We start from the raw sequence: 17,823 nt of genomic DNA on the forward strand, positions 1-17,823 counted from the left end.
TTACTATGATTGACCTAACGGCAGCCTTTTTTAGTATACCGATAGCTGAAGATAGCCAAGATCTCTTTGTTTTCACTTAGAAGGGACAACAATTAACTTGGACGAGGCTGCCACAGGGATTTACTGGGTCTCCGACTGTTTTCTCGCATATACTCAAAAATGACCTCTCAGATATCGAACTTCCAGGACATTCTGTATTAATACAATATGTGGATGATTTGTTATTAGCAAGTAAAGATTATGAGACATGTTTAAAAGATACTGTTTCTCTATGTAACGCTCTTGCAGAAAAAGGGCATCGGGCATCTCTGTCTAAACTCCAGCTGTGTCAAAGAGAGGTAAAATATTTGGGTTTTATCTTAAAAGGACGACACAGGTTAGTTGATCCAGAAGGAGTAAAGACAATTCTTGATATGCCTCGTCCTGTAACAAAAAAACAACTTAGGGGATTTTTAGGAGCTGTAGGATTTTGCCAACCGTGGATTCCTGGGTTAGCAGAACTTACTAAGCCTCTAGTACAGGCAACAAAAAAGGAGGAGATAGAGCCTTTGGCCTGGGGCCCAGAAAGGGAGAAAGCTTTTACGTCTGTGAAAAGAGCATTGGCTTCAGCCCCTGCTCTAGGGTTACCAGATTATAGCAAACTATTTGAATTATTTGTCCATGAATGACAGGGAGTAGCAAGTGGGGTACTCACCCAAAAACTAGGCCCTTACCGCAGACCAGTGGCCTATTATTCCATGCAACTAGATGAGGTAGCTAAAGGCACTCCAGGATGCATCAGAGCAATAGCAGCTATGGCAGCTCTTATTGAAGAAACACGACCTGTAATTTTGGGTCACTCATTAACTGTGTATGCGCCACTCGAAGTAGAACTGTTAATGAAACAATACGCGACTCAAGCACTATCCCCACAGAGAGCTCACCGCTATGAACTGATAATACTGCATGCAGATAATGTGACTTTAAAGAGACGCAATATCTTAAATCCAGCAACGCTATTGCCTCTACCGGAGGATGGAGAGCCACATCATTCCTGTGAGCAGGTGGTCGTCAGCTCGAGCAAGCCCCGGGAGGACCTGAAAGATGAACCCTTGGAAAACCCGGACTTAGTTCTGTTTACAGATGGATCATCTTATTATTTGGATGGAAGGCGCCACTCCGGCTATGCTGTCACTAACGTCTTTGAGGTACTTGAGGCCAATCCTTTGTCTTCGTCTGTAAGTGCTCAAGGAGCAGAATTAATAGCATTGACCCAAGCAGCAAAAATAGGTAAGAGCTTGCGGGTAAACATCTATACCGACTCTAAATATGCATTTGGAGTATGTCATGCAACAGGGATGTTATGGAAAGAATGAGGATTCTTTTCGTCATCAGGAAAGAAATTAGCTCATGGAGAAGAAATACGTAATTTGCTGGAAGCAGTTCAACTGCCCAAAGTAATTGCGGTAATACACTGCCCAGCCCATACTAAAGACACTACAGAAACTGGCAGAGCAAATGCTTTAGCCAATGCTGCTGCGAAGGCTGCAGCTCAACAACCTCTGAGAGAATGTATGGGGGCAGTTCCAAGGATGGACCAGAGTGAGTGGCCAAACTTAATAGACCCCAAAACTATGTATGAAAAAGACTGCTCAGTGGAAGAGGAAAAACAATGGGAGCAGTGGGAAGCAAAACAAAGTGATGATGGAATATGGACAATTGGGGGAAAACCAATTCTACCAAAAAAATATTTAATTGCTATAGCTAGGTGGTTTCATGCTAAAGCTCATGGGGGAGCTGAGGCAATAGCTAAGCAGGTACAGAAAGTATGGGCTGCTCCAGGAATTTATGCAGCTGCTAAAAGAATAACAAATAGCTGCCCGACCTGCCAGAAGTTTTCAAATAACAAGCCAAGCTCAGATTTAGGGGGGCGACCATGGGCTTACTTCCCTTTCCAGGAGCTACAAATAGATTATGCGGATATGTCATCTGTCTATGGATACAAACACTTGTTAATGATAGCAGATCAGTTATCAGGCTTGGTAGGAGCTTTCCCAACAAGAAAGGCCGACTCAGGGGGAGTGGTAAAAGCCTTACTGAAGGAAATCATACCCAGGTATGGGGTCCCAGAAGCCATTGATTCAGATAGGGGTGCCCATTTTACAGCAAGCATAATCAATCAGTTATACAAATCATTAGGAATAAAAAGAAACCTACATACCCCTTATCATCCACAATCTTCAGGACAAGTAGAAAGAATGAATAGAACATTAAAAGAGAAAATAGCAAGAATATGCACACATGCTAGCCTAAAATGGCCAGAGGCATTAAACTTTGCTCTATGGGATGTTTGAAATTCCCCACGGCAACCCTTAGGACTAACACCAGCAGAAATGCTTTTGGGGAGACATTTAGAGATACCAGGGACTTATATCCTTGCTAAGACCAGCCTGTTAGACAGAGATGAACGAATGACACAATATGTACTAGCCTTACAGGAACGGTTTAATGCTTTGCAAAATCAGGCTCAGTGGTTTCAGCCGGTGCCATCAGACATTCAGGCACATGATATACAGCCTGGAGATAAAGTGTTGATAAAGGTATTCTCACGAAAAACAAAATTAGAACCAAAATGGGAAGGACCCTATACTGTATTGTTAAGTTCTTACTATGCTGTTAAAATTCTAGAAAAGAGAATTGGATTCACCACTCTCACGTGAAACGAGTGACAGTCCAAGAAGCAAGCACAGCAGAGGTTGCAGCAGAACAATGAAGACAACCACGTAAAGCTCGATGGGATACACCACTTCCCCAGGGTAATCTGTTGGGACTCGCCTCACTAACACAAATCTCTTTTCCTTTACTGCGCCCTGCAGGATGGCAGGCAGAAGTGCCGTGCTCATGCTGCTGTTTCAAACCCTGGCAATGCTACTTTCCCTAACCTGTGGTCAAAGAACCTCAGAGTGGCCGTGGTCCCAGGCCTGTGTTAAATATACTGGAAGTATGGGATTAAATTCTGCTAAAAACTTAAACCTCTTAACCCTGGTCATGCATGGAACTGAAGTATACTCAGAAAATGACTGGAGCTGGGATAATACTAATCAACTTCCCCAACTCCTGGGAAGGACAGGAAAGGAAATAAAGATAGGATGTGGAGTGATCAATGGGTCTACTCATGAGAAGGCAACTCAAATCTCTCTCACTAAAATCAAATCAAATGAAAAAGAAAGTAAAATTTGTGCCACTGAAAGACTGGATTGCTGGTACAATTTTACCTTAGAACAACCTGTTTTTATAGTTTGCCTGTGGGCTCACCATGATGTGGGACTATTAATTAAATTTAAAATAGGCATTATTGAGCTCAGGACAACAATACCTACCCCAACTACAATTTTTTTCACCAATATAGATAGCTCGGTTACCATGAAGAATAAGAAAACCTTATCCCCACAAATCTTTGAAACTGGACCGTATGTGGCCAGAAATACAGGCCAACAATGAGTATTATTTAATCCATCATGGTCTCTCAAACGAGTAGAGCTATTAATGCAAATTAATATCTCTACAATCAAACCGACCTGTTCACCATTCTTAGGTACGTCCTATGTGGGATGGACGGCGTGGTTACATAGACAAACCCTCACCTCTCCAAAACGAACAAGGAGAGATGTGACCGGTATCATAGGAACAGGATTGGGAGTCCTAAACAGTATAGATGCTGAAGTCCTCGTAAATAAACTGAGCACAACAACAAGTGACTTATACAGATTAAAACATCCGTTGAGGTCTTCTCTATTAGCACTGGGAACTAACCAATGGCTTTCATCCGAGATATTACCTCAGTGGGAAAAAATGAATGAAAAAGATCACCACTTGATAGTGGAGGCACTTGGGGAAGCCCAAATTAATATTTCCCTGGCCCTCAGTTGCATCCAAGCTCAACTGTGGATGCAATCTATGGTAGCAGCGATTATAAGGGAAGGGGAAGAAGGCACCTTACACACTGAAATTCGAAAGGTAATTTGGGATAATGCGACCAAATTTGAAAAGGAATTCCAATCCTGGTGGTATCTGGTCAATTTTACTTATGATCCTATCAACACTAAGGCCACAGCCTTTGTTTTAACAATACGTAATGCTTCAACATATACAATATATCCAATCATTGCGTTAGGATTAAATCACAATGGAGCTATACTCTATCCATTGGAACCTAGAGTATGGGCCCAACGAAATGGAAATAAATGGCAAACTGTGGACGTTAGCGCATGTATTGTATGGGAACAGCAAGGGTTTATTTGTGAAAGTAATACTATCAAAGCCCAAGACATTTGTCTTGACCCTGAGCAAATGTTTGTCATTTGGAAATACACCCTGATGAAACAGCTGAAACTATACTGGTATATATTGGGAGAGGGTGCATATGTATGAGAACCTTTTGTAGTCTTATAGTTGTAGATGGCATTGTAGTAGATATGAGTAATCATTCAAATATCTGTATTTGTAACTTTACCAAAATCATGGGATGTGATTTCAATTATTCAGCTCCTCTCGCGTCTTATCAATTGTTACAATCGAATTATACATTAATTCAAAATTTACTACCTACCCCCATTGGGATGAATCTCACCCTGGTAAGGAAACTACTACAACATGATGATTTGCATTGACTGCTAGAACGCATCTGAAACAGTGGACAGAAAACTCTAATCACTGTTCACCATGATGCAAAAGAGATACATCATATCTTAGAAAGGGAAAAAAGGGACGGAGAACATCATGGCTGGGAAACTCTTCTAGGGTGGTCACCAACCGCAACAGCGATTTATAATCATGTATTGCACCCAGTAGTGGTTGTGTTAAGTTTAACTGTGTTATGCCTATTGCTTACAATCATATTCTACATAAGATTATGGAAAGTGATATTACGCCTCGAAAGACTTCGAGAACTCTGTTTAAAATATTAGCAGGGATGCTTCATAAAAACAAAGGGGGGAAACTTAAAGAATAGTGAATTGAAACTGTCTAGAAATAGCTGCCTAGCACAACTTATATAAATCTTGCTCAGCATGAGTGGCTAGATTTGCTGAAGCCTTAGGCCAAGCGTGGGAAAAGTAACGAATTTTTACCTAGTTTAATCAAAAATAGTGCCTCAGAGCTCATTCAGGCTGGGAAAATAAGGGAGCCACACACAGTCTGCACACCTGTGTCTCCGAGTCCGAGAGGGAAGATGCCAAAACAATGGGGAAAAATAAGACCTTGGGAGACAACTGCCAGACCCAACAAAAACAGAGGTACAACTGTCATCAGAGACTGCAAAAAACAAAAATAAGGAGAAAAACAGCTTGCCTCAGAATGACGATGAGACCCAATGAGGAGCAGGAGACCCCAGACCAAAAACTTATTATTGGTCTAACTATCGTGTGAGGGGTGGGAAATGGAAGTCGAAAAGACTATAATTACCCAGAATTTGTTTATGTTAGGGTCCCTCTTCGGAGGCACCCAGGTCGAGCTGTAATTACGGCACATGCGTGATTAAAATTATCTGATTTGTTTTGATTTGGCTCTGAAATTTTCTGCAGGAACCTAGGGTCGAGCCCTCTTATGGTGGCCGACAGGCCTAATTTCCATAACAGCAGCAGGCACCTGGGTGTGGATGTGCCTGTGAGGTCACCTCCATCTGTGTAGCTTAGAGGCCAGCAGCAAGTGTACAGCTTGAATGTTCATCATGCAGTCACTTATAATGCAGCAGCTGATAGGCCAGTAGCAACTACATGGCAGTGAAGGTGATTGGTGACTGTGAAGTCATTGCAGTATCAGCTCTTGATAGGCCATCAGGAGGCACGTGGCTTGGATGTTGATTGTGAAGTCACCTCTTCCATAGCACCCGACTGGATAGCAGTAGGCAAATAGCTGGGTCATGTCCATCAGAGAAGTGGAACAGCCTGCAGAAAGCACCTGGGCTTGACAGATGATTGTGAGGTAACTTCTTTCTGAGCAGCTGACAGGTCAGCCTTTGGTTCATGCCGAAGGTAATTGTTTGTGAAGTCACTTGTCCTGGAGAATGTGATAGGCAAGCAGCAGGCTCACAGCAGGAGGATGTGCTGCTGAGGTCGCTTGTGCCTGAGGACCTGATTAGACAGCAGGCACAGGGCCTGCTGATGCAGAACCTGCAGGCACAGAGCCCTCGTCCTGCTAGCAACACGCTTCGCAGTGCAGCCCAGGAAACCACTGGCTCTTTTTTGACATGAGGACGTGTTACTGCCTCATGCTTCTCCATGTTGTCTACCAGCACCCCCAGGTCCTTCTCTGCAAAGCTGCTTTCCAGCCAGTCAGCACTCAGTGTGTCCTGGTGCATAGGGCTACTCTTTCTCATGTGCATTTCTCTTTGTGGAGCTTCATGAGGTTCCTTTGTGTCCATTTCTCCAGCCTGCCGAGGTCCCTCTGAGTGGCAGTGCAAGCAGCTGTTGTATCATGGCTGTATTTTAGGAGAAGATTGTGTCTCAGAAGCTTGTAGGCCCTTAGGAGGCACATGACCCTGCAGGTGACTACGAGGTCACTTCTGTCTCTGCAGGTGATGGGCCAGGAGCAAGCACAGGAGTCGGAAACTGTCTGTGAGGTCACTTCTGCCTGAGTGCCTGATAGGCCAGCAGCAGGCACATGGGTTGGATTGTGATTGTGAGGTCACTTCTGCCAGAGTGCCTGACTGGATAGCAGCTGGCACATAGCTGGGTCATGTCCCTCTGAGAAGCTGACCTGCCAGCAGCAGGAATGTAGGGTTGGAAGTTGACGATGAGAGTACTGGTTTCTGAGGGGTTGGTAGACTCCAAAGCTCAGAGGCCAATCTGAGGCACATGGCCACAACGGTGATGCTGAGGTCACTTCTGTCTCTGCAAGTGACTGGCAAGGAGCAACAGTCTCTGAGGTGACTTGTGTCTCAGTATCTGGGGTGTGATTTTTCTACCTGTGGGGTTTGCACCTCTAAGTAGATGGAGCCATCCTCTCCAGTCCTTCTTTCCTGAAGCTCAGACATGGACGTTTTGCCATCAGGGGAGCTGAATCCCACCCATGACTGTTAAGTCCATGCCCTGTGTTCATCCAGAGGACAGCAGGGAGGGTTTTCTCCTGTTGGCTTGCTGCCATGCCACATGGGCTCTTCAGCTGGAATTTGTCTCCCCTTGTTTTGGACAACCACTACTGGGAGGTCCATCCACTCTTGCTCGTACAAACTTCTCTTACAGCTGACAGAGGGTCTCAACCCTTATCCAGGGTAATCCATCCTTGCAGCACTATGAACTCACCTGGCTCCTTCATCCTCTTGGCCTCTGGCAGCCTGATCAGCGCAGGCACAGCCTGGCTATTAGCTCACTCCCGGACTCTTCTTTGGAGGTGAACCCCCTCAGAGATGATATCCCAAGCGTGGATCTGAAGCTAATTTGGACAAAGGTCCCCTCTTCGCATTCAGGTGTGGAAAAAATGAGTTTCAATTCTTTCTAGCGTCGTCCAGGGCTGTCCCAGCAGGCCTTGCACAGTTAAACTCACCCACCCATCATCAAACTGTACATTAGAGCACGCAGTGTGACTCCTTCTTGGTATCGCACTATATAAAACCCCCCATAGCTGGTAATAATACATGATGCAAAACCTTGGGCACACTGAGCTGCCACTGAGCTGAACCTTCCAGATAATGCCTGTGCTGTGCCTGAGCTACAGGGGCAGCACACTGGGCCTGGAGGAGATCTAGGCGAGGAGCTGTGCACTGCTTGGTGGCAGGTCCACTGTGGGGGGGGGTGGTCCTGAGCAGGGTGACTGTGAGCCGTGCCTGGCTGCCTTCTGGCCATGGGCTGGTGGGGTGGCCTCAGCAGAGGTGCCCTCACAATCAGCACCCAGACAGGGCCCTTTCACTTGCATCACCTCCTCCCCTCCCCAGGACTGTCATTGCTGCTGGGTGGGCTCTCTGAGGTGCTGGGTGACATTACAAAGCCTGCTGGCCAGCACGTCTCCTGAGGGCCAATCAGGCAGCTACAGTGGAAGTGACCTCACAATCAACACTGCAGCCATGTCCCTTTTGCCTGCCTCTCCCCGTCCTCTGCAGATGCAGATGAAAGGCCGGAGGGGCAGAGGAAGACATAGGAAATACATCTATTTGAATATAGTAGTTCTTCAGAACAAAGTTTCTCCATGCAGAGTGCTGGTAGGAAATGTATCGGGAATGAATAACTGTAAGTATAGATATATGTATATAATAAATATGTACAATAAAAAAAGAAATAGAAAATCCATTCCAATTGATAAAAAAAAAATTGAAGTTGTGGAGATGGGGATTTTTTTCAGCTCTTGCATAGAGTTATTTTTTGGATAGGTTTTACCTTATGACTAGAAGTTGGTGTTCAGGCCTTTATTCATCTGCCCACATATAGAGGCTATTGCTGCCTGAGATGCCCTGGGGTGGCTGTGTTCCCATGTGGAGCTGGGAAATGTGACCCAGGACCTACAGGAACCTTTCTGGAGCATTAAATGGTCACCAGGAGAAGTCTCTCAAGACCTCTCAGTGAGACAACTTATTTCTCTTCCTTGTTTAGAATGGGAAGTCCAGACACTTGTGTTAGACATAGACATGTGCACTAAAATGGCCTGGCATTGGGGGAGATCAGCCTCATCCCTGTTGTCACCTCAAATGGAGTAGCACTTCGTTTACCACGCAGGGAAAGAAACGGGAGTGTGGCTAGACGATTAGGGACTCCTTTCAGACATGACTCTAACACAGCTCTGTTGAGGTTTGTGCAGATGTGGCCATCCAAAGATACAGCATTTCCCTGAAGCTGGTCACCCTGCTTGCCTCTATCAGTCGAGAGAGCCCAGCACCTCAGAGTGTGACTCGCTCCATGCAAAGAGTGAGGAGTGGCCTGGACAGCCCTGGGCAGGAGGTGGTTTTGGTGCAGTGGACTCTGTGTGAGACACAGAAATATCTGTTTTAATGGTGCAGGCCTGATTATAACAAAAATGTCTAGAAAAAGTCAATAAAAAATGAAATGAGGAAGAAATTAAGAAAATGACCCAAAGCGAAGGAATGTTTGGTTACAGTTTCCAGGTTTTAATTGTCTTTGTGTTCTTATGGTCCTTCTTAGCTTTGTGTTTTTTTTTTTTTTTTTTTTTTTTTTTTTTTAATACAGTGGTCTTCTATGGGGATTTTGTGTTTTTTCTTTGTTTTTTTTGTTTTCAGAAGGAAAGTGGTTTTCAGAAGTGGGGTGGGATGCAGTCACAGGGTCATGGATGTCTGTTGCCACTGCAGGTGCCCTGGTCCCCTCTGCCCAGCCTCCCTCTGCAGCTCCGAGGGGCTCTGGTCTCCCGCAGGTCCCCTGTGAGAGGTGCCAGGTCCAGGCAGGTACCTCAGATGCACCGGGGCCATTCCAAGTTTCCCTGGATGCTTGTGGTTAGACAACAGAGCTCTGCCGGAAAAGGTAAGAAGAGCTTTCAAGGTTTAAAAAAATATGAGCACACTAGCATCTTCTAAAATGATTGACTAATCCTAATGCCAATGTTTTCCCATGATGAAAGAGTGCAAATTTTGAGGAAGGGTATTATTCTCTGGATATAGATCTGTCCCTCTCAATTTGTGTTACCACTGCTCTGTCTGTTATGCTGTGGCTGACATCTCAGGAATCTTTCACATATTCCCCCATGTCCCGATTAAACTGATCATTTCTAAAGTCCCCTTTGCATCAGACTATCTGGACATACACACTTTCCATAGTTCTCCAGCCTTCCTCCTTCCCTTTATCTGTTCAGATGCTTCTCAGCTCTCTAGCTCTGCTCCGAGCTTCAGGGAGTCTAAAGCTTGCCTCGTCTTTCAGGAGTCTAATTGTCTCTTTAGCCAACTCCTTAGCTGTGTTTCTATCTAGCTCTATTTCTCCTGCCTAAAATAGTTCAAGGAAGGTTATGTCTTGTGGGAAGCGGAGCTCGTTGGAGGCAGCTTGGACTTAACATACAGTAGAGGAGTGCATTTTATTTTTTTTAATTAAACTATATATATTTTTTTCTTGCAGTTAAGAGAAATCCTGCTGTGTCTGCATCTAGTTCTCTAAGGCAAGCAGGTGGGAATTGGGACATATGAGCTGCAACATTCAGCTACAGACTGGAGTGGAAAAAGGTTAGATGTTAACAAGAGTGATGCAAGTCCTCAGTGGCTGAAGAGAGAAATGGCAGGGTTGGGGAGGTGAAGCAGAAGGTTGTCCATACATGTCTCCTAGCAAAACTACTGCTTTTCCTACATGTCCCCAGACCTCATTAGCAGACACTCTGGATCAATATCAGTTGGAGCATGTGGAGATCACTGATTCTGCAATGTGAAGAATAAAGAAAGCTTGAAAAGCAGACATCTTTCTCTTGCAGGTGCTCACTGAAACCTTGTTCTTGTAAACGTGCTCCTGAAATGTCTCCAATTATCCACACAAGAACTGAAGAACTGAAGAAAATTATGGATGATTATGGAAAATTATGGAAAGAGACATGGCTCCTTAGGGGCTATATGCATTTTAATGATCCCTCTGGTGCATTTGGGTCATAGCCCATGCACTTCACATGTTGAGAGGAAGCTGAACAAACCTCTCAAGAAGTTAAAGTCAGATGAAAATCCCCAAGTTTCTTGGAGCATTAATGGGTCCCACTGAGGGCCATTACCAAAGAAGGCTCCCGGGGGCTGATTAGAGCAGAAAATTGGAGGCACTGATGGTAGCAGGCAAAGGAAGTGTGCAGGTGGCCCTGATGCCAAGTCAACCTTGATGTGTTTTATCAAGCAGAACAGCCAGGCACTGACACCCAGCCCCAGGGAAGGGTGATCCTTTCCCTCAGCTGTTGCTCAGGGCTCTTTCTGGAGGGCAGCGTGAGGGCTGAGGTGTGCAATGCCAAGTGCAGGACAATGATACAGCATCTCCTGGGGTCCCTGGGAACGAGGAAGCGGCAAGGTCACCATGTTTTAAGGAGATGGTGTCTTCTCAGGGGCCTTGGTGGCAGAGGCACCAGCCACAGAGAAAAGGACAAAGACCTCAGCTCTGTTGGGTGCTTTTAGTCCTGGCAGTGCCCTGAGCTGCCTCCACCACAGGCTGTCCTACACTGTCCCATGCCTTTGCCTGTTACCCTGCAGACAGGAGATACCCAACCTGCTTCACCACCTTGCTTTAACCCCAGAATGTCTCCACCTCTACTGCTGTCTCTCTGTCCTCACTTGCTTTTCCTTGAAACACATAGCCAGCGGCTGATGACAGGCTCCCTCTGGGTGACCTGTGGCACCACAGCACCACCCTTCAAGTGACATTTGCTTTTCCTGATGTCACAGCTGAACCCCACAAGCTGCAGTTTGTGGCTGTTTCCCCTTCTCATGCTGTTTCCCACTACCAAGAAAAGCTCCACCATCTCTGAAACCACCCTTCAAGCAGTCACAGGCTCCTACTCTACTGCCCTCAGGCTCGCCTTCACCAGGCTAAAGAAGCCCAGGTCCTTCAGCCTCTCCATAAAAGCCTTGTCCTTTAGACCCCAACCGTATCTTGGCAGACCTCCTCTGGACCCTCTCCAGTTCCTCCCCATTCCTCCAGCACAGGGCAGCCCACACTGGGACATAGTATTCTAGATGTGGCTGCACCAGTACTGAGACAAGGGGGATAATAATTCACCTTGTCTGGGTGGCCGCTTACTTCTTAATGCAGCCCTGTACGCAGCTGGCCTGATTTATGGTGAGCATGCACCACTGGCTCATATGGCATCCCTTGCAATGTCCAGGTTCTTCTCCTCAGGGTCACTCCTCTGCCGCTCAAGTCCCAGCCTGCCCTGATGCACAAGCTGTTCTGCCCCCTGATACAGCACCTGCCATTTCTCCTTGTACAATGTCATGAAGTTTCTGTCGGCCAAATCCCCAAGTCTTTCAAGACCCTTCAGCTTTGTACCACTGTTCTCCACCCTTTGAGCCAGGTGGCCTGCAGCTCATTTCCCACACCCTCCATCGCTTACTTCTCCATCCCACATCTCCCCAGTTTGGCTACAAAGAAGTTATGAAAGACCATGTCCAAGGCCTCCCTACATTCAAGGAGTGCATGCATTGCCCTCCCCTTGTCCACACAGCCAGTCATTCTGTCACAGAAGGCAGTCAGATTGGTCGGGCACAGTTTGTCTTAGATGACTTCGTGCTGGCTGTTCCCAGTCCCTTCATGTGGCTGGAACTAGCTCCAGGAAGACTTGCTTCCCAGAGGCAACGCTGACCAGCCCATCACTCCCCAGATCCTCTTTCCTGAAGATGGATGGATGGATGGATGGATTACATCCTTGAAGATGGATGTAATGTTTGGCAGGCAGGAGGGGAGGGTCAGGGGCTGGGCAGCAGCTGTGGACCAGCATCACTGGTCCCTGCAGTGTCGGAAGAGGGACAAAGGACGAGGCAGCACGGGGGTGGTGGCAGGTTGGCAGGGGCAGGTCGGCAGGGGCAGGGGCCAGTGGGGGCTGCAGTGAGAGGTCATGGCTGGTGTTTCAGCAGCAGTAGCTGTCACATTCACTTCACAGGCCAAACTCCCGCACTGAGCCCAGGCAGAAAGAGACCATTTCCCTGGTGCCCATGCCACCCTCCCAGCAGGATGGGGATGTACAAGGAGCGTACTCTGCCTGTTGTGGTGCACAGGGCAGCTCCCCAAGGAGCACAGCTTTGCCTGAGGGACCTCGTGGTCCTCCAGCACAGCTGGAACAAGAACAAGAGCTGGTGGGCCAGGCCTGGGAGAGCTCCTCTGGGAGTTTCTCTTTTGCAGTGGAGTGGTGAGGAGCATCGCGGCTCACATCTGCACCCCATCCCTGCACCTGTGCAGCCCCACTGCCCTCACCATGCCCCAGTGACCCTGCTGTGCAGGCACCGTACAGGGCAGGGTGCATTCAAGGCCAGGGAAACGTCCCCCTGGCACAGTCCCTGTGACAGCCTTCGGTGTCCCGTCCCCCAAAGCCCTCCTGCTTTGGCAGCCTCCACAGTTTCTGCACCTTGCCCAGCCCTGGCCATGTCCCACACAGAGGTTAGCACACAGCTGTCCCCAGGGCCTGCTGGGGTCTGGGCCAGAGGAGAGGCTGCCTAGGCCTGGCTCTTCCCCTTGATAGCAGCACTGAGCCCAGCAGGAACAAGCTGGCTGCACAGCAAGACTCACCCATAAACCTGGGGTGTGCAGCCAGGGCTGCAAATGGCCTCCACTCTTCTGTGTCCGGCATGTCTTGCTTCCCCTCCACGAGACCTGGCTCTGCCCCAGAAACCCACCGCTGTGTGTCCTGACCCCAGGGAGTGCATCAGTGCTGGCCTGCCTGGCCATTCCTGGAGCCTCCCCTATGCTCCCCACAGCACCCCAAGCGGGTGGTGCTGCTCTGCAGAGTGAGTGGGCTGTGGTGCCCCAGGGCCAATGGGGTGACTCTGCACTGGCTGTGGTGGTCGAGGTGAGAAGCAGACCCGGATGATCAGACATCATTGCACCTGACAACCCCCTACCAAGGGGTCTGTGGGTGTGGATGATGCTCTGAGCAATCACAGGACATTTCAAATGGCTCAGGCTGTATCCAGGTGTGTCCCGAGATCCAGCCCAGGGTTTTTCAATGAAGGTGACATGAACCCCTCTCCAGGCTCCCTTCCCTCTGCCTGCAGGGTCCCCACTGTGGACAACTGTCACCAGCCCTATCATAGGGCAGACAGTCCCAGGCAGATACTCTTTGAGGATTCAGCATCTCCAGGAGCACTGGGCACCCACAAGTGAGAGCTGAATGCAGCCCTCATTCCCTAACATATCACCCCATGAGCTCATTGCCTTGAGCCCATGGAAACCCTCCAGAAAGCAACAGTCCTTTTCAGGGTGAAAGCCCTTGGGTGAATTCTTGTCTCCAGCTTTGGAAGAAGAAACCAGCTTTCAAGCACAGCACTGAGTAAACAGCCTTTTATTAGAACCAGGCCAGCCCTGACACAGTGATAGACACATTTACAGAAGGCCTCTGGCTTAGGCAGACAGGGTTTGTGCCTCTGGAGAAGTGGGATGAATTCAAATAATTCTGTACAAGCATGATTATCACAGGGAGAATGGTCAAAGCACAAGAGTTGTCTGAGATAAATTCAAGTCACTTACAAAGAGGGATGCGCAGCTTACAGCTGCTGATCTGGTACCAGTTGAATCAGTTTCTTCAGTGCCTCCTTGAGCTCCTTGTTCCTCATGCTGTAGATGAGGGGGTTCACTGCTGGAGGCACCACCGAGTACAGAACAGCCACCATCAGATCCACAGCTGGGGAGGAGATGGAGGGGGGCTTCAGGTAGACAAACATGTCAGTGCTGACAAACAGAGAGACCACGGCCAGGTGCGGGAGGCACATGGAAAAGGCTTTGTGCTGGCCCTGCTCAGAAGGGATCCTCAGCACGACTGTGAAGATCTGCACATAGGACACCACAATGAAAACAAAACACCCGAAGACTAAACAAACACTAGCCACAAGAAGGCCAGCTTCCCTGAGGTAGGCATCTGAACAGGAGAGCTTGAGGATCTGGGGAACTTCACAGAAGAACTGCTCCAGGGCATTGCCTTGGCAGAGTGGTATTGAAAATGTGTTCCCAGTGTGCAGGGCAGAATAGAGAAAACCACTGACCCAGACAGCTGCTGCCATTTTGACACAAGCTCTGCTGCCCAGGAGGGTCCCATAGTGCAGGGGTCTGCAGATGGCAATGTAGCAGTCATACGCCATGATGGTAAGAAGCAAATATTCTGCTGAAAGTAAGAAGAGAAACCAAAAGACTTGGGCAGCACATCCTGCGTAGGAAATGGCCCTGGTGTTCCAGAGGGAATTGGCCATGGATTTGGGGACAGTGACAGAGATGGAGCCAAGGTCGAGGATGGAGAGGTTGAGAAGCAAGAAGTACATGGGGGTGTGGAGGCGGTGGTCACAGGCTATGGCTATGATGATGAGGCCATTGCTCAGGAGGGCAGCCAGGTAGATGCCCAGGAAGAGCAAGAAGTGCAAGAGCTGCAGCTCCTGTGTGTCCGCAAACCTCAGGAGAAGGAACTCATTGAGGAAGCTGCTGTTGGACATTTGCTGCCTCTGGGCTTTGGAGGACTGTCCAGGGAGGAAAAGATATTGACAAGTTAGGACTGACTTGGAACAAAACCCGCAGCATTTCTCACAGCAACTCCCCACATGTCCTTTCTCCTTGCCAGCAGGACCTTCCATTGCCTCCTCTACTTCTGCTCTGGTCTGTGCTTTCAGAGTCTACCATAGGGAACAGGGTCCGCTGTCCATGGGCTCCAGAGGAGACAGCCCTGCTTGTTACACAGACACTCAGAATCAAAACCGGATGGTCAGTCATTGTGCAGTGACAAAGTGTCCTTGCAGTGCTATCAGCTGGATTAGGTGAGACTCCTGAACCCCTGTTTGGCTCAGTTCTAATCCAGTTGGCTGGGGACCCATGTGACCACCCAGCACATGCATAATTCATTGCTATTGATACACCTTAACCGCACAGTATCTGACCATTATTGCAGGAACACTTTGTATGGACTATTTACAAATGTCTTAGCTACGCATGAGCTGATCACTTTTGCAGCAAGGACACTTTGGGACACTCCACCCAGGATGTTTATCAACACATTTTGGCATACAAAATGGACTAGACACAGCAGGATTTGCCACGGGGGAATTTCTAGAACCTTCAACAATTCCCACCTGCAGGGCTGCCATAACTCTCAGTCAAATACTTAATTGCCTAGGTCCAGTCAATCACCTAGTTTCAGGGTGGTCCGTTGTCTCATGACAACCTATCCTCTCATCTGTGCAGATGACTGTCAAGGAAATTCTCGGGCCAGGCAAGGAGCTAATGACCAAAGTGCTCTGGGTGTGCACACAAGCATGGCCCTGATACCCAGCCAAACCACAAGCATGACTCCAGAACAAAACTGACTTTTCATATTTGAAACTCATCTGTAACTTCAGTTCCTTAGCCCTCACCATCTGCTCTGCCACACTGGGTACATGGAGAGAGGAAACAGCAACATGTATTTGGGGGCGGGGTGGGAGGGGCACTTTCTGGGAATGGATGCCCTTAGTTGAATGAGGGGATTTCATACAGTGACCCCATGGGAACACTCTCCAAGTCCTGCAGGGACAGATGACATTAGCATCTAGCCCATCAGCCTCCGAAAGAGAAGAACCCTGGGAGGAATTCATCTCCTCCTCTTTCACCCTGCTGAACAGAGGTGTCTGTATCCAAATCAATCACCCCCAGCTCCTTTTCAGCACAAGGGAGGAAAATAGGCACGTGAAGGCAGGGATTACAGGACCCATTCCACTAAGATAGATCCTATCCTCACATCAGTTTACCACCTGCACCACATCTGCAGCCACAATAGGAGTTGCAGGGCAGGGCGTACAGGCAAGCTCTGTGTCCACATCCTCTCTCCGATTAAACCTACTCATAATGGGGAAGAGGTGTGCAACCTCTTCACAACCCATTCTCCAGAAGAAGGGCTGTAGCAGAGGGGCTTACTCACCACACATGGGACACATCTATGAAGGGATAGAAATCCTTGGGTTTTTCCATTCCTAGAGAATCCTGAGTGACAAAAGTGTTTGGGTTAGTGCATTGCCCAAAAGAGGATGCCTCCTTAGGGAGACTTGGCGCATTCCCCAGACCTACAGACTGCATAGCCCAAAGACCCACAGGCTAGAAGGGGCCTTGGACCCCTCACTCCCATGCAAACACCTCCAGATCCAGGGCATGCAGGAAAGCCTGCATCTTATTCAGCTGTGAACATCCCCCGGCAGAGGAGGTTTTGCTCTCAGCCACTCTGTCAGGCAGTGGTAAAATGGGCACATACAGGAGAGACGCACCTCTGCTCTCCTGGCGGCTGGACTGCAAAGGAGGTGGCTCATGCCCTGGATGCTGTGGCCTTGAGGGCAGAGGCTCTGCTAGGTGGCAGAGGAGACACAGGGGCTGGCTCAGGGGAAGGCATCTGCATTGCAGAAACTGTCAGGGAATTGCCCACATTCACCCTCCCACAGCCTTTCCTGTGAGAAGTTTCCTCTCTTTCATGCATCATACCGCTGCTGCCTGGCACTGTCACAGGGGCAGATATCTTCAGGTTTGCAGGTGCTAAGGAGCAGCTAAGACCAACTCTGAGGAGGCTAATAAAGATTATGGTGGTGCTGCGTGGAGGCAGAGGGGTGGCTTAGGGGATTTGCTGAGGTTCCTTGCAGACCTTTTGATCTCTCAGTGAAACAGTTGAGGAGTTGCAGTTACTTGTCTGAACTGAACAACTCTGTTTCCATTCCAGCCCTATCAAAAGATGGGGAGATTAAGCACAGACTGAGGAAGGAAAGCTCTGCCCTGTGCAGGTATGACCAGCATATACCTTCCTCTTGAAAAGTCCCCTTCAGAAAATGTGCTGGGGGTGAGCTGGAGCTGAGAGCAGCCCTGAGCCATGCAGCCACCCTCTCAACAGGAGAATGAACCTCCCCTGATGGGGGTGGCTCCTTTCACCCACGGCTTCTCCCTGCAGCACCGTAGGGAGCTCCCTGGGCAGGCTGAGTGCTGACCCTCGCAGGCAGCAGAGTCACTCCCCCGGGCACAGAGCACCCTGGGGCACAGGGACACTGCTCTGAAATGCAGCTTTGGGCAGATCTGGGTGCACTCCCTGGCTTCACACCCCTGCACCATCCCCTGGAGAATATAGTCATGATGCCCTGTCAATCTGACGGTGTGGGAATCTCACTCTAAAGCAGCAACTGCTCCAAACAGGAGAAGCTGTGAGAGCCACCCTGACAGACCTTATCAGCTGTGGAAGGTGCCAGCTTCAGAA

The 17,823-nt window shown here is 48.5% G+C and overlaps 1 protein-coding gene across 1 annotated transcript; it reads right to left on the minus strand.

Annotated features, from left to right (window-relative positions):
- Positions 1–1,004: 1,004 nt before the first annotated feature.
- On the minus strand, positions 1,005–14,860 carry LOC135330439 (olfactory receptor 14C36-like; the record flags this gene model as incomplete). The annotated part of the gene is made up of 2 exons (XM_064524085.1): positions 1,005–1,076; positions 14,219–14,860. Coding segments are annotated over 2 exons (714 nt in total), but the record flags the coding sequence as incomplete, so codon positions are not given.
- Between the last annotated feature and the right edge of the window lie 2,963 nt (positions 14,861–17,823).

This window comes from Dromaius novaehollandiae, chromosome 21, assembly GCF_036370855.1.
Source record: "Dromaius novaehollandiae isolate bDroNov1 chromosome 21, bDroNov1.hap1, whole genome shotgun sequence".
Taxonomy (NCBI): domain Eukaryota; kingdom Metazoa; phylum Chordata; class Aves; order Casuariiformes; family Dromaiidae; genus Dromaius; species Dromaius novaehollandiae.